Source organism: Ascaphus truei, chromosome 22 (assembly GCF_040206685.1).
Source record: "Ascaphus truei isolate aAscTru1 chromosome 22, aAscTru1.hap1, whole genome shotgun sequence".
Lineage (NCBI taxonomy): Eukaryota > Metazoa > Chordata > Amphibia > Anura > Ascaphidae > Ascaphus > Ascaphus truei.
Window position 1 is genome coordinate 862,198 of NC_134504.1, and position 27,500 is coordinate 889,697.

Below are 27,500 nucleotides of genomic sequence, written 5' to 3' on the forward strand. Positions count from 1 at the left end.
GCTGGAAGTCAGGGTGAGGGGGGCTGGAAGTGGGTGTGCAGGGGGGTTGGTAGTCGGGTGCGGGGAGCTGCCACTCTGGAAGTTCCGTACGGGTGTATCCACGCTGCAGTCTGATTGGCTGTGACATCACTGGTTGGGCAGAGTTATGTGTCTCTGTCACAATGTTTCCCATCGTATGAATACGTTCCTGTGTTTGACCACCAGAGGGTACCAACTACTAATATTAAATAGTAGCAGTAGTGGAGTGAGATAATTAGAAGCATGGGAAACCAAAGCAGTCCCAGTTAGAGGGCAAAGGTATACCGCCCTGCTCTCCAGGTAAGGTGAGTTGGGCTACAGCTGTACCCTTCTGTCCTGGGAGAAATAGACCCTTTAAATTAGCAACATATGACTCATACATCTTACTATGAAGGACACTAATTACATAACTACAACTAGTGTGATATAGCCCAACAGGGGGGATTCAGAAATGGAGTTCCTAGTTCAAGTACAGAAAGAATAGAAAAACCCTTTGATCCATACAAGCGCGCATTATACTGTGTGTGGTTGGTAACATTTATAATAATTGAAACGATGATACATTGTTACTGTATATTACTAAAGATACATTCTTAGTGTAGTTAATGAACATTTCTCTCCTGGGAAACTACTAGAGAATACTCATTAGTTCCCATGCAGTCTGCAGAGACGCTATTAAGCACTGAAGTGCACAGACCGATATTACTTTTAAACGATCGGCCTTTTCTCTGCCTCTACACAAGGAAGTAGAACATGTCTGCCGCCCTGCAGTCACACTCAGCTTGTGAGCGAGATGCTCACTGCTCGATATGCTGCTTTCACTCTGCCTTTAAGCTATTATTTGTGTATCATGTGAGTGCACAACCAGACATCATATACCAGAGAAACTACAGTGAGTAATTACTGCAGGTCTATGGTGACATTCTCTGCATAAAATGTGTGTAATCAGACTATGCAAATGGCGCCCATAGGGAACTGCAGCTACCAATGAGTTAAAGGGCCTCCGAGCAGCGAAACGTGCAATCCTATGTGGGTTTTTAGAAAACGAAATCAGTTCTGTGTATTAAATAATAGCATCTGATATTTTTTTAATTCAACTCTTAATGCCTACTATGCACAAGGATTTAGGGAGGATTTGTTCCTATAAAGTACACCTAGTTTGGCATAGGTTTTGGATGTCAGGGTATCAATGTGCAACCCAAATGTTAAATGGTACTCAAACCAGTCTGAGCTGCAAACTGTAACACTAGATGTTACCTTAGAAATATAAGGATACATTGTAGTTGCTGAGTTACTCTGACTGAAGGATTGCTTGAAACTGAAAGGCGGCCATTATGTTAGGCACAGAATCGGATTGTTACAGATTTATAACGGGTACCAAACGATTGCCAGTTTATGTAAGAATATAGAATTATACATTGTCGCATGCGTTACAAATAAGAAAAAAAGAAAAGAGAATGTAGTATTGCTGTTTTAAGACTCCATTTTCATGTGACACCAAAGCAAATATACAATAATAAAAAAAATAAACTGTTGCCAATTAGACAAGAGTAAGAACTGAAGCCTTGTATGTTTGTATGTATGTATGTCTGTCTTTATTTATATAGCGCCTTTAATATACATAGCGCTTCACAGCGTACAGAGACAATAGGAGGACATTCTGTTAAGTGCGCCTGCAGGGGGCCAAGCTTTATGTATCAGGTCTATAGTATTATAGCATAGTATTAGCATTGTAAACAGTGAGATCGAAAATAAGAGCAACCATCGCAATATACTGCTATATTTGGTGATAAATATGCTAATATTTTTCTCTAAATAGGGAAAAGAATAAAGGAAGTATACATAGTTACATAGTTACATAGTATGTGAGGTTGAAAAAATACATAAATCCATCAAGTTCAACCTATGCTACATTTAGGCGACAGATACTTTATCCTATATATTTACTTACAGTATGTGATCATTGTTGGATACTGTATGCTCTGCACTTATCTATAAATCCATAGCAGACAGAGATAGATTTGCAGATTATTTGATAGGTGTCTGGTTAGTGAGCAAGAAAGAGATGAATTCTAATACAATTTCGCCAGTGAAGGTATATATCAATACTAAGGATTTCAGTCGTGGTAACTTCAAAGGAGCAGCTTCTCTGAGGATTAGGTATTGAATTAATGTCAGCTGAGTACTTAAGGTAAAACAGAGTACCGTAGCTCTACAAGGAACGGGAAGTATCAGGATTTACGACCATGTTCACGGGGAATGAGATTTGCTCCCAGGACGGAATTACAAAATTAACTAAACTCCCCATGTTAGGAACAGCCTCATCCTTCTGCTACTTGCAACTTGTGCCAATTACGATGGATCTGTGTGTCCCCAATACCCGCCCGAGTCCTGAATACTTCAGTGCAGCTATCGGAGTAATACAGGGGTCCGGATAATGTTGTGTTTGTGCGATTCCCCCCAAAATAACCTACGTTGAAAGTCTAAAAAAAAAATCTTATCAGAAAACATTCAGAACCTTAATCTTCCCAGATCTACGAACATCACTAATTGAGAGGGGATTAGCAGCTATATTCATTTAGGATTTGGGCTCATTATTTAGGAATAAAATACACAGTTTAAATAACCAAGGTGAATAAATCTTTAAAAAATAAAAGATAAACATCCTGGGGGAAACTGTCCTTTCATGGAGCAGGTGGTAAGTCTTGGTTAACGCCGGTATGTCAGCGACACGATGTAGCCAGACTCATTGTCTCCAGCACCGGGGCAAGCTGCGGGTACGTTACCACGGCGGCCCCGGCACCGGAGGAATAATGGTCCGATCCCAAAGCATGGACCCCCCACAGCGATGTCGCAGCCGGCACCGTCTCCAGAGACGAGTCTGGCTACATCGGTAGCAAGGAAACAGTGGGACACATGCACAGAATCAAGGCAAAAGGGGAAGTTCTAGGGCAAAAGCTTCGCTCCTGATGTGTCAATGAAAAAATCCTATTGATTCAATGTTTGTTTTCTTTCATATGTTTAGGGCAATTTTCTTGCTCGAGAATTGCACCAATTTTGCCTTAATACACATTTCCCATTGAACATAAGAGTGATAATCCTGCTGGTGTTACCACGCTTTGTGTATAACCGGCTCCTGATGTCCTAATATAACCAGCAAAGCTGCAGGGAATCCATTGCCAGTCCAACCAGGTGTTCTCGCTGCGGTACAGACATAGGGCGCTATTCATGAAACGGAGACCGTCAATTGGAGTTTCCGTGCGTCACTGGTAAGATTAATTAATAACTCCCAGAGATTCAAATAAATTGCTACAAAGTAATAACGGCTTCCGTAACAGGAATATTTACTCACATTACACCAGTTAAAGTGGAAATTAGAGCCTTAATACCCACACCCGTTGAATTAATTTCACACCCCACAGAGTTGTGAAACACTCACTGACCTGCCTGTGTTGATTTTCGTCTCGCTTTCTTAATGTCGTCTTCTGTTTTGTTGCTGAGTTTAATCTCCAGCTGTTGGGTTTTCACTTCGAGATCTTTCTGCCTCTCAGACAAGGCTTTCCGGGCCTTCAAGTGAGAAAAGATACTGCAGAGTATTATAATGTATAACATACTCCCCCACCTCTTCTAATGTACATGTAACATGGTCACTACTGCATCCGCAGAGTATTATAATGTATTACATGCTCCACCACCTCTTCTAATGTACATGCAACATGGTCACTACTGCATCCGCAGAGTATTATAATGTATTACATGCTCCCCCACCTCTTCTAATGTACATGTAACATGGTCATTACTGCATCCGCAGAGTATTATAATGTATTACATGCTCCACCACCTCTTCTAATGTACATGCAACATGGTCATTACTGCATCCGCAGAGTATTATAATGTATAACATACTCCCCCACCTCTTCTAATGTACATGCAACATGGTCACTACTGCATCCGCAGAGTATTATAATGTATAACATGCTCCCCAACCTCTTCTAATGTACATGCAACATGGTCATTACTGCATCCGCAGAGTATTATAATGTATAACATACTCCACCACCTCTTCTAATGTACATGTAACATGGTCATTACTGCATCCGCAGAGTATTATAATGTATAACATGCTCCCCCACCTCTTCTAATGTACATGTAACATGGTCACTACTGCATCCGCAGAGTATTATAATGTATAACATGCTCCCCAACCTCTTCTAATGTACATGTAACATGGTCACTACTGCATCCGCAGAGTATTATAATGTATAACATACTCCCCAAGCTCTTCTAATGTACATGCAACATGGTCATTACTGCATCCGCAGAGTATTATAATGTATAACATACTCCACCACCTCTTCTAATGTACATGTAACATGGTCACTACTGCATCCGCAGAGTATTATAATGTATAACATACTTCCCCACCTCTTCTAATGTACATGCAACATGTTCATTACTGCATCCGCAGAGTATTATAATGTATAACATACTTCCCCACCTCTTCTAATGTACATGTAACATGGTCACTACTGCATCCGCAGAGTAGGATTTTACTGCACACTTCACAGACACACGTTATGAATGTGTAATGCACGGCAAGTTGTAACTCCTAGTAATGCACCAACAGGTAACATGATTAATGACCAAACTGCATTGTATTAACATGAGGAGTTACTATGTATACCTTCTTATACACAGGCCTTTTTATTAAAGATGTGCTAATCTGTTACCTACCTTCTCAACATACATTACTCAAACATTGCCAGAAAATTGAATTGGCACCTACGCCTCGGACCGGCCCCCGAATCCTTCCTGGGACAGGCCCCCGAATCCTTCCTGGGACAGGCCCCCGAATCCTTCCTGGGACAGGCCCCCGAATCCTTCCTGGGACAGGCCCCCGAATCCTTCCTGGGACAGGCCCCCGAATCCTTCCTGAGACAGGCCCCCGAATCCTTCCTGGGACAGGCCCCCGAATCCTTCCTGAGACAGGCCCCCGAATCCTTCCTGGGACAGGTCCCCGAATCCTTCCTGGGACAGGCTCCCGAATCCTTCCTGGGACAGGCTCCCGAATCCTTCCTGGGACCGGCCCTCGAATCCTTCCTGGGACAGGCCCCCGAATCCTTCCTGGGACAGGCCCCCGAATCCTTCCTGGGACAGGCCCCCGAATCCTTCCTGGGACAGGCCCCCGAATCCTTCCTGGGACAGGCCCCCGAATCCTTCCTGGGACAGGCCCCCGAATCCTTCCTGAGACAGGCCCCCGAATCCTTCCTGGGACAGGCCCCCGAATCCTTCCTGAGACAGGCCCCCGAATCCTTCCTGGGACAGGCCCCCGAATCCTTCCTGGGACAGGCCCCCGAATCCTTCCTGAGACAGGCCCCCGAATCCTTCCTGGGACAGGCCCCCGAATCCTTCCTGGGACAGGCCCCCGAATCCTTCCTGGGACAGGCCCCCGAATCCTTCCTGGGACAGGCCCCCGAATCCTTCCTGGGACAGGCCCCCGAATCCTTCCTGGGACAGGCCCCCGAATCCTTCCTGGGACAGGCCCCGAATCCTTCCTGGGACAGGCCCCGAATCCTTCCTGGGACAGGCCCCCGAATCCTTCCTGGGACAGGCCCCCGAATCCTTCCTGGGACAGGCCCCCGAATCCTTCCTGGGACAGGCCCCCGAATCCTTCCTGGGACAGGCCCCTGAATCCTTCTTGGGACAGGCCCCCGAATCCTTCCTGGGACAGGCCCCCAAATCCTTCCTGGGACAGGCTCCCGAATCCTTCTTTGGACAGGCCCCCGAATCCTTCCTGGGATAGGCCCCCAAATCCTTCCTGGGACAGGCCTCTGAATCCTTCCTGGGACAGGCCCCCAAATCCTTCTTGGGACAGGCCCCCGAAGCCTTCCTGGAACAGGCCCCCGAATCCTTCCTGGGACAGGCCCCCGAATCCTTCCTGAGACAGGCCCCCGAATCCTTCCTGGGACAGGCCCCCGAATCCTTCCTGGGACAGGTCCCCGAATCCTTCCTGGGACAGGCTCCCGAATCCTTCCTGGGACAGGCTCCCGAATCCTTCCTGGGACCGGCCCTCGAATCCTTCCTGGGACAGGCCCCCGAATCCTTCCTGGGACAGGCCCCCGAATCCTTCCTGGGACAGGCCCCCGAATCCTTCCTGGGACAGGCCCCCGAATTCTTCCTGGGACAGGCCCCCGAATCCTTCCTGGGACAGGCCCCCGAATCCTTCCTGGGACAGGCCCCTGAATCCTTCTTGGGACAGGCCCCCGAATTCTTCCTGAGACAGGCCCCATGAATCCTTCCTGGGACAGGCCCCTGAATCCTTCCTGGGACAGGCCCTCGAATCCTTCCTGGGACCGGCCCCCGAATCCTTCCTGGGACAGGCCCCCGAATCCTTCCTGGGACAGGCCCTCGAATCCTTCCTGGGACAGGCCCCCGAATCCTTCCTGGGACAGGCCCCCGAATCCTTCCTGGGACAGGCCCCCGAATCCTTCCTGGGACCGGCCCCCGAATTCTTCCTGGGACAGGCCCCCGAATTCTTCCTGGGACAGGCCCCCGAATCCTTCCTGGGACAGGCCCCCAAATCCTTCCTGGGACAGGCCCCTGAATCCTTCCTGGGACAGGCCCCCGAATTCTTCCTGGGACAGGCCCCTGAATCCTTCCTGGGACAGGCCCCCGAATCCTTCCTGGGACCGGCCCCCGGACAGGCCCCCGAATCCTTCCTGGGACAGGCCCCCGAATCCTTCCTGGGACAGGCCCCCAAATCCTTCCTGGGACAGGCCCCCGAATCCTTCCTGGGACAGGCCCCCGAATCCTTCCTGGGACAGGCTCCTGAATCCTTCCTGGGACAGGCCCCCGAATCCTTCCTGGGACAGGCCCCCAAATTCTTCTTGGGACAGGCCCCCGAATCCTTCCTGGGACAGGCCCCCGAATCCTTCCTGGGACAGGCTCCTGAATCCTTCCTGGGACAGGCCCTCGAATCCTTCCTGGGACAGGCCCCCGAATCCTTCCTGGGACAGGCCCCCGAATCCTTCCTGGGACAGGCCCCCGAATCCTTCCTGGGACCGGCCCCCGAATTCTTCCTGGGACAGGCCCCCGAATTCTTCCTGGGACAGGCCCCCGAATCCTTCCTGGGACAGGCCCCCGAATCCTTCCTGGGACAGGCCCCCGAATCCTTCCTGGGACAGGCCCCCGAATCCTTCCTGGGACAGGCCCCCGAATCCTTCCTGGGACAGGCCCCCGAATCCTTCCTGGGACAGGCCCCTGAATCCTTCCTGGGACAGGCTCCCGAATCCTTCCTGGGACAGGCCCCTGAATCCTTCCTGGAACAGGCCCCCGAATCCTTCCTGGAACAGGCCCCTGAATCCTTCCTGGGACAGGCCCCCGAATCCTTCCTGGGACAGGCCCCCGAATCCTTCCTGGGACAGGCCCCCGAATCCTTCCTGGGACAGGCCCCCGAATCCTTCCTGGCCACGCCCCCGAATCCTTCCTGGGACAGGCCCCCGAATCCTTCCTGGGACAGGCTCCCGAATCCTTCCTGGGACAGGCCCCCGAATCCTTCCTGGGACAGGCTCCTGAATCCTTCCTGGGACAGGCCCCCGAATCCTTCCTGGGACAGGCTCCTGAATCCTTCCTGGGACAGGCCCCCGAATGCTTCCTGGGATAGGCCCCCGAATTCTTCCTGGGACAGGCCCCCGAATCCTTCCTGGGACAGGCCCCCCGAATCCTTCCTGGGACAGGCCCCCCCGAATCCTTCCTGAGACAGGCCCCCCGAATTCTTTCTGGGACAAACCCCCGAATCCTTCCTGGATTTAACACTTTCTCAGGGATAGACAAAACCGCACTTTATTCCTGCACAATTTGTTTTCCCTAAGTTGTGATGTGAAGACACAAACCTCTATTCATTAACTCAGTTTAACCTATTGTAGGTCTTCTCAGCATGTGTAACATTAAACATTCACAACCTTCAACAAATCTGCATTCAAATGTAGAAATTATTGTAGGTTTAAGCCCAGATGTACTAAATGATGCTAAACCTTAACAACACAACTAAAGGACCATTCATTTCTTAAGGAACCTTAAAGTTTAATATAATTTAGTAAGTATGGACCCCTATTGTTTATAGCTCTTTAATTAAATTCAGATGTAGTGGTTTGGCTTGTTACTCTGATAAAGAAGCACATGCCACCTTTTTGGGGTACACGAGGGCTGACCAAGGCATGACAATGTTAATGTACCATTGAACCCTTTATCAGAAGGTAGGACACATGCACTGATGCTGTATGTTGCTTCTGCGTACCTTTTCTACGGCTGCATAGCGACTGGCAAGCTGCTTCCGTAAATCTGCTATGTGGTGGTCAAACTTCTTCATGTCCTTCTTGAAATTTTCTCTGAAGTTGAGTAAGGGCTTCTCCACTTCACTTTGTAACTGTAAAGAACAGGTGACATGTCAGGAAAGTACTGCAGTCTGAGATAGAGGATGTCTTTTCCCAACTGTTCTGTAACTATTGTATGATTTGGGACATTGGTTTTTACCGGTGTTCCATGGAACGCGAATGTCTCACTGGATGTTCCCAGGGATTGCCTAAACACATGTTGGTTATAATGGACATTTTACTCTTTAAGACACAATCATTTTAGTACAATGGTGTAATTGAGCTTGGATTTTGATACAATTAAATGTAACGGTGCTCCACAGTCACAATACATTATTAAATCAGCAATCCTCAATGTTTCATATTACCTGGGGGAGGGAGGTAGGGGGAAAGCACGGGGGGGGGGTCCTGTACACTGGATTTAAGCAGGGGGGGGTCCTGTACACTGGATTTAAGCAGGGGGGGGGTCCTGTACACTGGATTTAAGCACGGGGGGGGGGTCCTGTACACTGGATTTAAGCACGGGGGGGGGGTCCTGTACACTGGATTTAAGCAGGGGGGGGTCCTGTACACTGGATTTAAGCAGGGGGGGGGGTCCTGTACACTGGATTTAAGCAGGGGGGGGGACCTGTACACTGGATTTAAGCAGGGGGGGTCCTGTACACTGGATTTAAGCAGGGGGGGGGGTCCTGTACACTGGATATAAGCAGGCTGTGTACAGATCTGAATCTCATTCATTTCAGTTCCGGGATCCCTCTGCTTCCGGTACCTCCCTGCTTTTTAAAGTTCCTGCGTCACGTGGGCCAATAGGAAACCGCACCAGATGATGTCACAGCTTCCTATTGGCCTGCAGGACGCGGGAGCTATGAAAAGCGCCCATTACATGATCCCTAGCAGTGGACGGGCTACCGGCGCCCCCTACGGAGACAAGGATCTCCAGAAGCCGGGGGTGCCCAGAGCTGAAATGAATGGGGTTCAGTTCCGGATTCTCCCTGCTTCCATTCTGTGTAAGTGGGGGATCCAAATAGGAAGATAAGTTCCACATAGCAGGGCGCTAATTTTCCACTGCACCGGTGCCTGATACGGTGATGGGCGTCACATCCCCATTCAGCAGCAGCACAGAATATGCACCAGTGCCTGATACGGTGATGGGCGTCATATCCCCATTCAGCGGCAGCACAGAATATGCACCAGTGCATGATACGGTGATGGGCGTCACATCCCCATTCAGCGGCAGCACAGAATATGCACCAGTGCATGATACGGTGATGGGAGTCACATCCCCATTCAGCGGCAGCACAGAATATGCACCAGTGCATGATACGGTGATGGGAGTCACATCCCCATTCAGCGGCAGCACAGAATATGCACCAGTGCCTGATACGGTGATGGGCGTCACATCCCCATTCAGCAGCAGCACAGAATATGCACCAGTGCATGATACGGTGATGGGCGTCACATCCCCATTCAGCGGCAGCACAGAATATGCACCAGTGCATGATACGGTGATGGGCGTCACATCCCCATTCAGCAGCAGCACAGAATATGCACCAGTGCCTGATACGGTGATGGGCGTCACATCCCCATTCAGCGGCAGCACAGAATATGCACCAGTGCATGATACGGTGATGGGCGTCATATCCCCATTCAGCGGCAGCACAGAATATGCACCAGTGCATGATACGGTGATGGGCGTCACATCCCCATTCAGCGGCAGCACAGAATATGCACCAGTGCATGATACGGTGATGGGCGTCACATCCCCATTCAGCAGCAGCACAGAATATGCACCGGTGCCTGATACGGTGATGGGCGTCACATCCCCATTCAGCGGCAGCACAGAATATGCACCGGTGCCTGATACGGTGATGGGCGTCACATCCCCATTCAGCGGCAGCACAGAATATGCACCAGTGCCTGATACGGTGATGGGCGTCACATCCCCATTCAGCGGCAGCACAGAATATGCACCAGTGCATGATACGGTGATGGGCGCCACATCCCCATTCAGCGGCAGCACCGAATATGCACCAGTGCCTGATACGGTGATGGGCGTCACATCCCCATTCAGCGGCAGCACAGAATATGCACCAGTGCCTGATACGGTGATGGGCGCCACATCCCCATTCAGCGGCAGCACCGAATATGCACCAGTGCCTGATACGGTGATGGGCGTCACATCCCCATTCAGCGGCAGCACAGAATATGCACCAGTGCATGATACGGTGATGGGAGTCACATCCCCATTCAGCGGCAGCACAGAATATGCACCAGTGCCTGATACGGTGATGGGCGTCATATCCCCATTCAGCGGCAGCACAGAATATGCACCAGTGCCTGATACGGTGATGGGCGTCACATCCCCATTCAGCGGCAGCACAGAATATGCACCAGTGCCTGATACGGTGATGGGCGTCACATCCCCATTCAGCGGCAGCACAGAATATGCACCAGTGCCTGATACGGTGATGGGCGTCACATCCCCATTCAGCGGCAGCACAGAATATGCACCAGTGCCTGATACGGTGATGGGCGTCACATCCCCATTCAGCGGCAGCACAGAATATGCACCAGTGCATGATACGGTGATGGGCGTCACATCCCCATTCAGCGGCAGCACAGAATATGCACCAGTGCATGATACGGTGATGGGCGTCATATCCCCATTCAGCGGCAGCACAGAATATGCACCAGTGCATGATACGGTGATGGGCGTCACATCCCCATTCAGCGGCAGCACAGAATATGCACCAGTGCCTGATACGGTGATGGGCGTCACATCCCCATTCAGCGGCAGCACAGAATATGCACCAGTGCATGATACGGTGATGGGCGTCATATCCCCATTCAGCGGCAGCACAGAATATGCACCAGTGCATGATACGGTGATGGGCGTCACATCCCCATTCAGCGGCAGCACAGAATATGCACCAGTGCCTGATACGGTGATGGGAGTCACATCCCCATTCAGCGGCAGCACAGAATATGCACCAGTGCATGATACGGTGATGGGCGTCACATCCCCATTCAGCAGCAGCACAGAATATGCACCGGTGCCTGATACGGTGATGGGAGTCACATCCCCATTCAGCGGCAGCACAGAATATGCACCGGTGCCTGATACGGTGATGGGCGTCACATCCCCATTCAGCGGCAGCACAGAATATGCACCAGTGCCTGATACGGTGATGGGCGTCACATCCCCATTCAGCGGCAGCACAGAATATGCACCAGTGCATGATACGGTGATGGGCGCCACATCCCCATTCAGCGGCAGCACCGAATATGCACCAGTGCCTGATACGGTGATGGGCGTCACATCCCCATTCAGCGGCAGCACAGAATATGCACCAGTGCCTGATACGGTGATGGGCGCCACATCCCCATTCAGCGGCAGCACCGAATATGCACCAGTGCCTGATACGGTGATGGGCGTCACATCCCCATTCAGCGGCAGCACAGAATATGCACCAGTGCCTGATACGGTGATGGGCGTCATATCCCCATTCAGCGGCAGCACAGAATATGCACCAGTGCCTGATACGGTGATGGGCGTCACATCCCCATTCAGCGGCAGCACAGAATATGCACCAGTGCCTGATACGGTGATGGGCGTCACATCCCCATTCAGCGGCAGCACAGAATATGCACCAGTGCCTGATACGGTGATGGGCGTCACATCCCCATTCAGCGGCAGCACAGAATATGCACCAGTGCCTGATACGGTGATGGGCGTCACATCCCCATTCAGCAGCAGCAGCACAGAATATGCACCAGTGCCTGATACGGTGATGGGAGTCACATCCCCATTCAGCGGCAGCACAGAATATGCACCAGTGCATGATACGGTGATGGGCGCCACATCCCCATTCAGCGGCAGCACAGAATATGCACCAGTGCATGATACGGTGATGGGCGTCACATCCCCATTCAGCGGCAGCACAGAATATGCACCGGTGCCTGATACGGTGATGGGCGTCACATCCCCATTCAGCGGCAGCACAGAATATGCACCGGTGCCTGATACGGTGATGGGCGTCACATCCCCATTCAGCGGCAGCACAGAATATGCACCAGTGCATGATACGGTGATGGGCATCACATCCCCATTCAGCGGCAGCACAGAATATGCGGTGCATATTAATAAATACTGACATTAGGTCGGAGCACTTTAAGGCAGCAACCCATGCCGGCCCTTTCTCACGCCTCATCGTGGCTGCCAATCGGTGACATCACTGTACGATGACATCGCAGCTTTCCATTGGGTGACCCCGCAGTCACCCCTGATTTTCCTGGCAAGTGCTGGTAACAGTAACACATGAGATATCTTGGCACTCGGGGGTCCCTAAAGCTTTTCAGTGCAGCGGATCAGTTACAGAGAAACCCCGGGTTTATGTCAGAGAATGCTGGGATTGCTCACGTCACCGTGTTTTCAGGAAACATCGGTCCACTCCTAGCGGCCATATTGTTTCTTTCTCCCGTACACGTATTCTTATAAAAGTTATTTAAAAATAAAATATCTCATGAACCGGAGGCCCCCATAGCTTTGAGTGCCGCAGCTCAGCTCTGGGGGACTCCAGTTAAAATAAGGTTTTATATACATATGTGTACATATATATACACACACACACACACACACACACACACACACACACACACACACACACACACACACACACACACACACACACACACTGTATATATATATATTTCCACACGTTGGCCGCACACACTGGGTAGAGAGATGTACAGGAGCCTATCTTGATGCATGGTAAAGAGAATAAGTAATAGTCACATTAGACCGCAAGTGATCAATAGTCGCAGCACAAAACGCAGATAAAGTTAAAAAAAAAGTACATTTATTGTGTCCAAAATGCACACAGGCCCCTTTTGGGCACAATAAATGTACTTTTTTGCTATATAGTTGTGCTGCTAATATTGATTCCTCGTGATGTAATGTGACTCTCTCTCTCTATAACAAGGCAGCACAGATGATTGCATTAGGCTAGGAAATGCTCGTTATACGTAGTTAACACCTGCAGTACTAAACAACCCCCCTGCGCTCATGTGCTGCGTCTGCCTTACGTGGAGAAATAAATCTTTCAACTGCAGGTATATTGCATTGTTACAATGACCAATGGAGCAATAAAAGGTGGACATACTCCATGGAAGCACAATACCGCCGTTGCTGCTTTGTGTAGTGTGTGCTAGTTTATCATCCTCTTGTTACTTTTTTAATGTGCATTATTTATGTTGTCCAGATTGGCGAATGTTCTTTGCATTGCTATAAACTCCCAGTCCCACTTTGTACATTCTCCTCACACAAGTCTTTGAATATTTATCCATAACAGCCAAGCCTTGCCTGGATACATCCACGTCTAAAAAACTCCTGCTGATGTACCTCTCAAATCGTCGTTGTTTTTAAAGAAGTTTATACAGTAACTCTGTATCATTGCAATCCCGATAAGTTACTGCTACTGTATATACCATCACAGTCTCCAGTGGCAGCACAGTCACATGCTCTCTTACACATATCTACTGTATATACCATCACAGTCTTCAGTGGCAGAACAGTGACACGCTCTCTTACACATATCTACTGTATATACCATCACAGTCTCCAGTGGCAGCACAGTCACATGCTCTCTTACACATATCTACTGTATATACCATCACAGTCTCCAGTGGCAGCACAGTCACATGCTCTCTTACACATATCTACTGTATATACCATCACAGTCTCCAGTGGCAGCACAGTGACACTCTCTTACGGTGACAAACTCTTCCCTCGCTGCTGAAAACACATCTCCTCTAATAACAAGGGATTTGGGCCCCCGAAACGTCTAATGTCTAATGACAATAGTATGTATTGTATTGTGTATTCCATTATAGTGTTTATTGTGTTCTCTGCAGTTTGGTTTTTAGGTCTAAATGTGCAACTTTAAAGGACACTGTAGAGCCAGATTTAGTAACTGGCGCCCAGTCATAAGAGCCCATACATTTGAGCGGTATTATCTTGGCCCGTATGGGCTATGTATCAAAGTGTCTCAGCTGTATAACTGGGGCAACATAGTTACAGATATGTAAAGTGAATGCTGCACACCTGGAAAATGTTAGAAAGATACAATTAGCGGTGCTCCCGTGCTTGAGCCAGTTTCCAGTCCTAGATCAGTAGCAGAAGGAACACAGGGCACAGCGGATTTGAAAATCTAAACTCATTTATTTGAGCCAACACAACGTTTTGACCTCAGAGGTCTTTATCAAGTGACATAGTGGCATATATGGCAACATAGTTACACCACATTGTATCAATGACTCCTGTCCCCCGCACACACAAACTCTCACACACAAACTCTCACACATACACACACACACACACACACACACACACACACACACACTCTCACACACACACTCTCACACACACACACTCTCACACACACACTCTCACACACACACTCTCACACACACACACACACAGTCTCTCTCACACACACACACACACACACACAAAAACAAGGTGAGGGGGTGGATTTGAGCAATCTGATTGCATATTGCATAGCTATACACCATCTTGGTTTGGATAGAAATTAGATTTGTCACTTGACCAAATATCAACATGATAGCGATATCATAACTAATCTTAACTTATACTGCAAAATAGTAACATTGCTTCTCAGGACAAAAATCCCTATAACCATAACGTACATTGTGGAAGAAACCTGCCAGGTTCAGAAAGCTCTGCACACTATAATCACATGAAAGGTAACACAACCTACCAGGTTCAGAAAGCTCTGCACACTATAATCACATGAAAGGTAACACAACCTGTCAGGTTCAGAAAGCTCTGCACACTATAATCACATGAAAGGTAACACAACCTACCAGGTTCAGAAAGCTCTGCACACTATAATCACATGAAAGGTAACACAACCTGTCAGGTTCAGAAAGCTCTGCACACTATAATCACATGAAAGGTAACACAACCTACCAGGTTCAGAAAGCTCTGCACACTATAATTACATTTCTGCAGAACCGCAATATTGGTCTCATGAAAGGTAACACAACCTACCACAAATGTAATAATAATATTTATTTTCTTATATACCTCTGACAGTGTTCACACAGACAGCTATATATGTATACTAGCTGAGAGCCCCGGCGTTGCCCGGGATGTTTGTGGTGTGGGTGTGGCATTTGGGTGGGGAGTGGTCCACGCGGCCCATGTGCGGTGGTACTGCTGCTGTGGCTGTACTGATGGTGATTGTATCGGTGTGCTGATTTGGGAGGGTTTGGTGCTGATGTGGGGGTGCGGATGTGGGTGTGCCGATGGGGGAGGTGCAAAGGTGGCGATGTGTGGGTGTTGATGGGGGCTGGGAATGGCGGGGAGCCGAGAATGCCAGTGTGCTGGGGGGGCATGGGATACCGGTGTGCTGATGTGGTGGTGCTGGGGATAGTGTGTGTGTGTATACATGTTTGTGTGTATAAATTGTATGTGTGTGTGTGTGTGTGTGTGTGTATACATGTGTATACATGTGTGTGTATACATGTGTGTGTGTGTGTATACATGTTTGTGTGTATAAATTGTATGTGTGTGTGTGTGTATACATGTGTGTGTGTGTGTATGTGTACGTGTGTGTGTATACGTGTGTGTGTGTATACATGTGTGTGTATGTATACATTGTGTGTATGTATATATTGTGTGTATACAACATGTTTGTGTGTGTATACACATGTGTGTGTGTGTGTGTATGTGTGTGTGTGTATACACGTGTGGGAAGTGAGGTGGGAAGGGGGGGGGGAGGAGGTGGGGAAGGGGGAGGGGAGGAGGTGGGGAAGGGGGGGGGAGGAGGTGGGGAAGGGGGGGGAGGAGGTGGGGAAGGGGGGGGAGGAGGAGGTGGGGAGGAGGGGGAAGGGGGGGGTGGGGAGGGGGGGGAGGGGAGGAGGAGGTGGGGAGGGGGGGGAGGAGGTGGGGAGGAGGGGGAAGGGGAGGTGGGGAGGAGGGGGGTGGGGAGGAGGGGGAAGGGGAGGTGGAGGGAGGAGGGGGGAGGAGGGGGACGGGGAGGTGGAGGGGGGAGGTGGAGGGAGGAGGGGGGAGGAGGGGGAAGGGGAGGGGGGAGGTGGGGAGGAGGTGGGAGGTGGGGGAAGGGGGGGAGGTTGGGGGATTGGGGGGAGGAGGAGGTGGGAAGGGGGGGGAGGAGGAGGTGGGAAGGGGGGGGAGGAGGAGGTGGGAAGGGGGGGGGAGGAGGAGGTGGGAAGGGGGGGAGGAGGAGGTGGGAAGGGGGGGGGAGGAGGAGGTGGGAAGTTGGGGGAGGAGGAGGTGGGAAGGGGGGAGGAGGAGGTGGGAAGGGGGGGGAGGAGGAGGTGGGAAGGGGGGGGAGGAGGAGGTGGGAAGGGGGGGGAGGAGGAGGTGGGAAGGGGGGGGGAGGAGGAGGTGGGAAGGGGGGGGGAGGAGGAGGTGGGAAGGGGGGGGGAGGAGGAGGTGGGAAGGGGGGGGGAGGAGGAGGTGGGAAGGGGGGGGGAGGAGGAGGTGGGAAGGGGGGGGGGAGGAGGAGGTGGGAAGGGGGGGGGAGGAGGAGGTGGGAAGGGGGGGGAGGAGGAGGTGGGAAGGGGGGGTGGAGGAGGAGGTGGGAAGGGGGGGTGGAGGAGGAGGTGGGAAGGGGGGGTGGAGGAGGAGGTGGGAAGGGGGGGTGGAGGAGGAGGTGGGAAGGGGGGGTGGAGGAGGAGGTGGGAAGGGGGGGTGGAGGAGGAGGTGGGAAGGGGGGGGGAGGAGGAGGTGGGAAGGGGGGGGAGGAGGAGGTGGGAAGGGGGGGGAGGAGGAGGTGGGAAGGGGGGGGAGGAGGAGGTGGGAAGGGGGGGGAGGAGGAGGTGGGAAGGGGGGGAGGAGGAGGTGGGAAGGGGGGGAGGAGGAGGTGGGAAGGGGGGGGAGGAGGAGGTGGGAAGGGGGGTGGAGGAGGAGGTGGGAAGGGGGGTGGAAAGGGGGGGTGGAGGAGGAGGTGGGAAGGGGGGGTGGAGGAGGAGGTGGGAAGGGGGTGGAGGAGGAGGTGGGAAGGGGGGGAGGAGGAGGTGGGAAGGGGGGGGAGGAGGAGGTGGGAAGGGGGGGGAGGAGGAGGTGGGAAGGGGGGGTGGAGGAGGAGGTGGGAAGGGGGGGGGAGGAGGAGGTGGGAAGGGGGGGGGAGGAGGAGGTGGGAAGGGGGGGGGGAGGAGGAGGTGGGAAGGAGGAGGTGGGAAGGGGGGGAGGAGGAGGTGGGAAGGGGGGGGAGGAGGAGGTGGGAGGGGGGGGGGAGGAGGAGGTGGGAAGGGGGGGAGGAGGAGGTGGGAAGGGGGGGGGAGGAGGAGGTGGGAAGGGGGGGGAGGAGGAGGTGGGAAGGGGGGGGGGAGGAGGAGGTGGGAAGGGGGGTGGAGGAGGAGGTGGGAAGGGGGGGGGAGGAGGAGGTGGGAAGGGGGGGGAGGAGGAGGTGGGAAGGGGGGGGGGAGGAGGAGGTGGGAAGGGGGGGGGAGGAGGAGGTGGGAAGGGGGGGGAGGAGGAGGTGGGAAGGGGGAGGAGGAGGTGGGAAGGGGGGGGAGGAGGAGGTGGGAAGGGGGGGGGAGGAGGAGGTGGGAAGGGGGGTGGAGGGGAGGTGAAGGGGGGGGTGGAGGGGAGGTGAGGTGAAGGGGGGGGTGGAGGGGAGGTGAAGGGGGGGTGGAGGGGAGGTGAAGGGAGGGGGGTGGAGGGGAGGTGAAGGGGATGGAGGGGAGGTGAAGGGGGGGGGTGGAGGAGAGGTGAAGGGGAGGTGAAGGGGAGGTGAAGGGGGGTGAAGGGAGGGTGAGGGGAGGTGAAGGGGAGGTGAAGGCCGCTCCCTCACCCGTCCGGCCGCTCACTCACCCGTCCGGCCGCTCCCTCACCCGTCCGGCCGCTCCCTCAGCCGTCCGGCAGCTCCCACGTGGATCTGAGGCGGGAGGCAGCGTGTTGTGGCCGCTCCCCCGCTGTGTCCCGGGCGCTCGCTCCCCTGCTGACTGTAGCGGCGCCGGGGGGGGAGGGGGTGGAGGGGAGGTGAAGGGGGGAGGTGAAGTGAAGGGGGGTGAAGGGGGGTGAGGGGGAGGTGAAGGGGGGTGAGGGGAGGTGAAGGCCGCTCACTCACCCGTCCGGAAGCTCCCACGTGGATCTGAGGTGGGAGGCAGCTTGTTGTGGCCGCTCACCCGCTGTGTCCCGGGCGCTCGTTCCCCCGCTGACTGTAGCGGCGCCGGGGGAAGGGGGGGGGGGGCTGAAAGCGCGGGACACGGGGAGAGGAGGATCTGCTCGCGGGTGTGGAGGCTGATGTTCGGGGAGGAAGAGGCGGAGGCTCCGGGACCGGTGGGTATGTGAGCCCCACCCCCCGGGTTATACATGCTGCTAATGTACACCCCCCCCCCCTACTGTGTATGTGTGTCCCTGTGTGTGTCCCTGTGTATGTGTGTGTCCCTGTGTATGTGTGTCCCTGTGTGTGTGTGTGTGTGTCCCTGTGTGTGTGTGTGTGTGTGTGTTTGTGTCCCTGTGTGTACTTTGGCCCGTCACTCCGCCTCAGGCCAATGAGAGGTGTGCGGGGGCGGGCCCAAGGGACCAATGAGATTTCCCCTAGGGACACCGGACATCCAGGCAGGCAGGCAGGCAGGCATACAGTGCTTTCACTAATATAGTATAAGATGTGTGTATAATTTGCAATGAGGCACTACCCTGTACTAGAGCTTACACCAGGGGTGGCCAACTCCAGTCCTCAAGGGCCACAAACACGTCAGGTTTTCAGGCTATTTCTGCTTCAGCTCGGGTGGCCTAATCAGTGGCTCAGTTGAAGTCTGCCCACCTGTGCTGAAGCAGGGATACCGTGGAAACCTGACCTGTTGATGGCCCTTGAGGACTGGAGTTGAGCCCCCCAGCCTTACACGCTAATTTTTGTAGTGGCGGATACTTTCGTGTCCCGAGGTCACAAGAAGAGTTTACACTGGGATTCGAACTGTGGACATCCACTTCAAAAGGCCGTGGCACTACCACCAAGCTTCTCATTGTGCCATATTGTAAATATTATCATCGGCCAGTCTTTCTCTTCATTGGTTTTCTTTACTATCGTGTGTGATTATTCATCCAAATAGTGCCCAACCTATACTGTTATACAGGCATACCCCGCATTAACGTACGCAATGGGACCGGAGCATGCATGTAAAGCGAAAATGTACTTAAAGTGAAGCACTACCTTTTCCCACTTATCGATGCATGTACTGTACTGCAATCGTCATATACGTGCATAACTGATGTAAATAACGCATTTGTAACAGGCTCTATAGTCTCCCCGCTTGTGCATAGCTTCGGTACAGGTAGGGAGCCGGTATTGCTGTTCAGGACGTCTGACAGGCGCATGCGTGAGTTGCCGTTTGCCTATTGGGCGACATGTCCTTACTCGCGAGTGTACTTAAAGTGAGTGTCCTTAAACCGGGGTATGCCTGTATGCCAAGGAAATATAATGTCCCTATATGTTCACGCTGTTCTTCTGGACACCGTGTGGCTGGCTGCAGCTCATACAATAACAAGCAAGCTGCAAATAAAGTTCCTTACTGAGCTCGTGTGACTCAGTGCAGTTGTTATTCAAAATAAGTATCCTAGGAACTTAGCAAACACTCCTTATAAAATAGTCATGTTGTTGTATATTTGGCTGGGAGAACACGGTGGGGCCTCCAAGGTCAGTGTTCAGCTGTTTATTGCATAGATCGGGCCATCTTTTACAATGAGGATGTTGCAATAAAAAGTTAAAGTAAATCCAGAGATACTAACCAAAATGCCAAATCAATGAGACGTTAAGACCAGCTGCTAACGACTAACACCCAACACTAAACTGGTATCTAACTCCAGCAAGTGCGATGGAGCAGCGCTAACATTTCAACGCCACGGCTATTGTTGCGATTAAGTCTAGATTCTAAATGGAGCCCCTTAAGGGCGAGTGTGAAACATGGCACGTCAGACAGCAGTCCCAGGTTTACGTGCACGGAGCAGCTGGAGACCCCCACGATTCTAGTACCTGTACAGGCAGATATGGTGCAAGGTAACTAAATCCGTAAGGGTCACGTTAGTCATCCAAAATACCAACATGGCACAAGAGTGGGAAAAGTATTTACTTAGCCCAATGTTTCAGCCCCCAGGGGGGACCTTCTTCAGGGGTGAAGATCCCCCCGGGGGATAAAGTCTCCAGCATTACGAAGACCACCATTTATGTCATCAAATATACTGTAGGGGTACAAAACTGAAAAAGGCGATGAAAAAATGGGGGAAGAACAACCCCCACAGAAGAGAGTTTTACATACCACAAATGGTGAAAGTGAAAGGTTTTGGGCCCTCAGGAGGGTTAGCCCCTCGGAAAGTGTTAGAGAGATGCTGGTGGGTGGTCTGCTATGACCTTTCCCTCAAGCAAAGGAGTTGCCCAGAATTTAAATGAACTCTTAATGGACCAATACAGGACTGGAGACTTCTACATACAGTAACAATCTCCAGTTTATAGTAAATATAATATTGCACTTTTCTTTTTAGATTGTACAAATCGTTTGGGAATTAATGATTAGATATGTGGCCGCGTCCCAACTTGTTTTGCAAAATGTGTTCTGTTTTTTTCAAGGAGAGAGGAAGGATCTGGCAAATGTACATAATCTTTTACTACACATACAGTACAAGTGTTAATTATTTCATAAGAAGGTTCCAAGGGAAATATTGCTTAAAATGAACTAATCATAGTGGAGGTGTGCGAGGCGCCACACAGCACAGACTTTCTTGCGCCTTAAAAGAGAATTTAGATTCATTGTAAGATAGAAATAAACTCAAAACAAACTTGTGTAGGTCAAAATATCCATAAGGGAGACACAAAAACTAGTGAGAGTGCATTTAGTGGCAGATAACGTGGTGGATTCATGGAATCACCTCACGATATTGGTGGTACAGGAATAACAGGCACAAATCCACATAGCTCTGTTACTCAGGTGTCATACCGGGACGCCACCTAAATCAGAAACAGGCGTCCTGTTCCCTGAAGTTACCGTGTATCCTCAAAGCTAATTATGTGCAGCAACAACATCCACTGTACATCTGATTAGCACAGGCAAAACGTCACTTTTTGTGGCATAACGATGCGTTACATAGTTACATAGTACATGAGGTTGAAAAAAGACATACGTCCATCAAGTTCAACCTATGCTAAATTTAGATGACAGATATTTTATCCTATATCCGTACTTACAGTATATTGATTCAGAGGAAGGCAAACAAAAACCCCAGTATCCTATCATCCCATGATATCTGATAAAGGGAAAATAAATTCCTTCCTTCCTGACTTCAAGAATTGGCAATCAGATTACTCCCTGGATCAATATTCTTTCCATGTTTACTTATTTGGTATATCCCTGAACAAATCTATTGTATCTGCCATCACAGTCTCCATGGATAATGAATTTTACATTTTAACTGCCCTTACTGTAAAGAACCCTTTCCTTTGTTGCTGGTGAAATCTCCTTTCCTCCAACCTTAAGGGATGACCCAAAGTCCTTTGTACTGCCCGTGGGATGAATAGTTCTTTTGAAAGCTCCTTGTATTGTCCCTGAATATATTTGTATATAGTTATCATATCCCCTCTTAGACGCCTCTTTTCTAATTTAAATAAATCTAATTTTGCTAGCCTCTCCTCATAAGTTAGAATGTCCATCCCCTTTATTAATTTGGTGGCTCTTCTCTGCACTCTCTCTAGTTCCATAATGTCTTTTCTAAGGAGTGGTGCCCAAAATTGTACTCCATATTCAAGGTGTGATCTTACTAAAGCTTTGTAAAGGGGCATAATTATGTTTACTTCCCTTCCATCCATTGCGTTACCTTCCAATGACGTGGCGTTACTCCGAGACCCTAAAACAGGCATGTTACACTAAAGATGAGAATGAGAAGAGGGAAATAACGCGATGTTAGATAACGTTTGCCTAACTGTGGCGTTACACCGGTATGACCCCTGAAGGTGAGTAACGCCCTAACTAACGTGCGGTATGACCCCTGAAGGTGAGTAACGCCCTAACTAACGTGCGGAATGACCCCTGAAGGTGAGTAACGCCCTAACTAACGTGCGGTATGACCCCTGAAGGTGAGTAACGCCCTAACTAACGTGCGGTATGACCCCTAAAAGTGAGTAACGCCCTAACTAACGTGAGATGTGCTTTGATTGTAATGCATCATTTGCATATTATTTGCATGTAATTATCACTAATGGCTGTTCTCGTTAATGCACAGCTCTTTACCGGAGAAAACGTGACGAAACGTTGTTTTATTAGCTTTTTAGGTTACGTGGTTAGTGGCTGAACTGAGCTTGGATGATCTGGGCCAAAGAGAGTTCAAATACAGTATGCTTGGGACATACACAAGGCCGTCCGAAATAAGGCCCCCCTGCGCCTGAGGCCTCACCGCAGGAATGAGAACCAGCAGAATCGGCAGGACTAGTGTTTTTATGTGTCATCAATTTATACAATGGGGTTTCCCCGCTGACCCTATAACTTATACACTTTGTGATATATTCATTACCTTAGAAGAGAATTTGAGATGAACTTCTGCCTCGTCCGCTAGGCTTTTCTTCACTTGTGCCCACGATTCTCCGAGGGTTCTGCAAAGAGAGAGAGAGAAGTTATGTCATTTCAAATACACTTTACTATGAACTGTGGCCCATATTAACTAAGCGCTGCTTATCCATAATACGCCTCCCGGCAACAGGAGACACATTGAGGCCTATTCCCTTGAACTGGCCGTAAGGTGGCGTATGGAATAGCACTGCTTAGTAAACATGGGCACATGGGTTCTTGTTGATGTGTACTTTATAGTAACACCAAATGATGTGCGGGGTCATGTGATGTCACGTTGACCCCACGGCATCATTTGACGCCGTGTTGTCTTGGAGACGCTTACAGACGCCGGGTGAATCACGGTAAATTGAGGTTGCAGAGGCCGCACGCGATCACCCGGCATTTCATTTTAATGCCTTGGGGAAGATCGCGGGGCCACTGCGCCCCCAGTTTGCGCATCCTGGAATTATCCTATACAGACGGGTCCCCGGTTATCCGGCAAAGCGCGTTCATGAACTAGCGTCGGGAAGTGAAAGCGGCGTAAAGCGAACCCCGTGTTATGAACAGTGTGGGGAAACGGCGCACTGAAAGGTATTGTAACGCGTTGGATATGCGTAAAGTGGCAGCTCGGAGAGCGAGGACTGCCAGTACTTCATGCGGCGAGACTCAACATACCTGGATACACACCTGAGATACCGTGGAAATATGCAAATAACAAATATACAACACCCATTGAAATGCGTAATGTGCGTGTTTCCCCGGCAGCACCCCTGCGATTTCCGTATGTGACTGTAATGCCAAGACTTAAATAGCGCTACGTCACCGTAGCCCTATGCTAATGAGCTTAATGGCACCTACCCAGCACCTTCCTAGCACCCTGCACCTACCCAGGACCCTGCACTGTCCCAGCACCCTGCGCCATCTCAGCACCCTGCACCTTCCCTGCACCTATCCAGCACCGGCCCGAGAGACTAGGCAATGCCACTGTATAGAACATATTTGATGTGACCTCCTTTAGGGCAGAGTAAGGAGGGTTACAGCACTATAAGGGTTAATACTGAACTTTGCATCCGGTGTTTGGTATCTGTTATACTATGTTACAGTATGTAACTGTGACACGTTATACTTTGTTACAGTATGTAACTGTGACACGTTATACTATGTTACAGTATGTAACTGTGACATGTTATACTTTGCTACAGTATGTAACTGTGACATGCTATACTTTGTTACAGTATGTAACTGTGACTTGTTATACTATGTTACAGTATGTAACTGTGACACATTATACTTTGTTACAGTATGTAACTGTGACACGTTATACTATGTTACAGTATGTAACTGTGACATGTTATACTTTGCTACAGTATGTAACTGTGACATGTTATACTTTGTTACAGTATGTAACTGTGACATGCTATACTTTGTTACAGTATGTAACTGTGACATGTTATACTTTGTTACAGTATGTAACTGTGACATGTTATACTTTGCTACAGTATGTAACTGTGACATGTTATACTATGTTACAGTATGTAACTGTGACACGTTATACTTTGCTACAGTATGTAACTGTGACATGTTATACTTTGTTACAGTATGTAACTGTGACATGTTATACTTTGCTACAGTATGTAACTGTGACATGTTATACTTTGCTACAGTATGTAACTGTGACATGTTATACTTTGTTACAGCATGTAACTGTGACATGTTATACTATGTTACAGTATGTAACTGTGACACGTTATACTTTGTTACAGCATGTAACTGTGACATGTTATACTATGTTACAGTATGTAACTGTGACACGTTATACTATGTTACAGAATGTAACTGTGACATGTTATACTTTGTTACAGTATGTAACTGTGACACGTTATACTTTGTTACAGTATGTAACTGTGACATTTTATACTTTGTTACAGTATGTAACTGTGACATGTTATACTTTGTTACAGTATGTAACTGTGACATGTTATACTTTGTTACAGTATGTAACTGTGACATGTTATACTTTGCTACAGTATGTAACTGTGACATATTATACTTTGTTACAGTATGTAACTGTGACATGTTATACTTTGCTACAGTATGTAACTGTGACATGTTATATTTGTTACAGTATGTAACTGTGACATGTTATACTTTGTTACAGTATGTAACTGTGACATGTTATACTTTGCTACAGTATGTAACTGTGACATGTTATACTTTGTTACAGTATGTAACTGTGACATGTTATACTTTGTTACAGTATGTAACTGTGACATGTTATACTTTGTTACAGTATGTAACTGTGACTTGTTATACTTTGCTACAGTATGTAACTGTGACATGTTATACTGTACTTTGTTACAGTATGTAACTGTGACATGTTATACTTTACTACAGTATGTAACTGTGACATGCTATACTTTGTTACAGTATGTAACTGTGACTTGTTATACTTTGCTACAGTATGTAACTGTGACATGTTATACTTTGTTACAGTATGTAACTGTGACATGTTATACTTTGTTACAGTATGAAACTGTGACATGTATGTAACTGTGAAGCACTTTGAGTCCCATTGAGAGAAAAGCGCTTTATACAGGTATTCTTCTTCTTATTATTATTAGAACACAAATGAAGGTGTTAGGCACAATTTCAGACCATGCCGATCTCGGGTGTAAAACAAGACTGAAAAAGCTGGAGTTGGCTTTATTGTGATCCCAAATGACCCCCGTACACTATATTATTTTACTGTATTATTTATGAAATGCCTTTAAAATAATGAAGCCAGATCATATAAAATGACTAGTTGGCAATACTTTGCAGGCTTAAGTTGCTCTGCATTTTAATTATTTTGAAATACATTTTCCGGAAGGAAACACAGAATTCCAGCCCGGCTGTGATTACATATCCAGCAGTTTAGGGTTAACATTACACAGCCAAATGTCTCTTTTGCTCACATACAATTAGTCGATCTGATTTACAACGTGCTTCATGGAGTTATCCCCAACGGCCTATTTTTATTTGCAATGATCTTCTATTCTGTGGAAAGCAATTATTCAGAACGATAGGATCAGCCACGTTACACACTGCATGTGGTTTAAAGAAACAGTGACCTGCAAAACACCCACGCTGTCCTGTGACGTTATTTTGTCGCTACGGGAACAGAAAAGTAGATCTGATCTTCTGTTACAATTTGCATCCACAATCTCCTCTAACAAGCAATAAAGGTTAACGGTCACTAGTACAGGGGGCTCAACTTCAGTCCTCAAGCCCCCCCCCCCACCCAACAGGTCAGGTTTTCAGGATATCCCAGCCTCAGCACAGATGACTCAATCCGCTAAGCTCTGATTGAGTCATCTGTGCTGACGCTGGGATATCCTGAAAACCTGACCTGTTGGGTGGGGGGGGGGGGGGGCTTGAGGGCTGGAGTTCAGCCCCCTGTACTAGATGACATAGGGGTCACTAGAGTGTTGGCACTTGGATGTACATTGAATATCACGAGGGCACATTGATGATTAAGGGCGCAGTGTTATTTAGGACCAAAGAGAACCAGTGGCAGGGTTATATTGAATGTATATCTTAGTAACGGAGTCACAGAGTCGCTTCGAGGTAATGTCACTGGTTCGAATCCCAGTGTTGGCTCTTGGGAAAAGCACATAATCTCCCTGTGCCTCAGCCACCATAATTAGATTGTAAGCTCTTCAGTACAGGGACTCATTGGGGCATATGTATCATGGCAAAAGTGGGGCAATTCTGGGGCAAAAGAACTGCACAGAACGCAAAGAGACAATTCTTATTGATTGCGTTTCAGTTATTGTTCTCCACTTTTGCAGGAGGGGTGGTTGAGGGGGGGATGGGTGAGGTGGGGGATGGGGAGGGGGGGGGAGGGTTGTTCACCGCACTGTATTTCTGGAATACAACATTCCCAACATAGATTATATTAAGGATAAATAATGAAAATAATAAATTCATTCATTAATTAATACAAAAACACGAAACACTCCTAAAGCTTGGAGTGTTAGAATGTGATATCGATTAAGAAGCGTCTGTGTTATTCCAGTTTTAGGGTTATAAACCCCATAATAGAGCGGTGATTATAATGAGTAATTTGCCAAAACCATATGTTGCAGAAGTAAAGCCCTTTAATTCTCACCATGTCCCAGACAGAGCGATGTGCTCGGGAAAAGTGACAGTTCTCACATTCAGTCACTAGGCGGCAGCAATGAGTCAGTAATTAAGAGTTAAAGAATCTCCCACAACGATATAAACTACAGCAGAATATATGCATGATAATGTATCGGGGGATAATGTATCGGGGGATAATGTATCAGGGGATAGTGTATCGGGGGATAGTGTATCGGGGGGATAATGTATCGGGGGGGATAGTGTATCGGGGGGATAGTGTATCGGGGGGATAATGTATCGGGGGGTAGTGTATCGGGGGGATAATGTATCGGGGGGATAATGTATCGGGGGATAATGTATCGGGGGATAATGTATCGGGGGGATAATGTATCGGGGGATAAT

At 49.3% G+C, this 27,500-nt stretch overlaps 1 protein-coding gene across 6 annotated transcripts in view; it reads right to left on the reverse strand.

The window, feature by feature from the left end:
- Window positions 1–27,500, reverse strand: part of GAS7 (growth arrest specific 7) — a 251,832-nt gene that overhangs the window by 18,897 nt on the left and 205,435 nt on the right. For all 6 annotated transcript variants that reach the window (XM_075579600.1, XM_075579599.1, XM_075579604.1 and 3 more), the window contains 3 exons: window positions 22,942–23,020; window positions 8,315–8,443; window positions 3,462–3,585 (listed from right to left, as the gene is read on the reverse strand). In XM_075579600.1, the coding sequence (XP_075435715.1) occupies window positions 3,462–3,585; window positions 8,315–8,443; window positions 22,942–23,020 (332 nt within the window). The remainder of the gene's footprint in view (window positions 1–3,461; window positions 3,586–8,314; window positions 8,444–22,941; window positions 23,021–27,500) is intronic.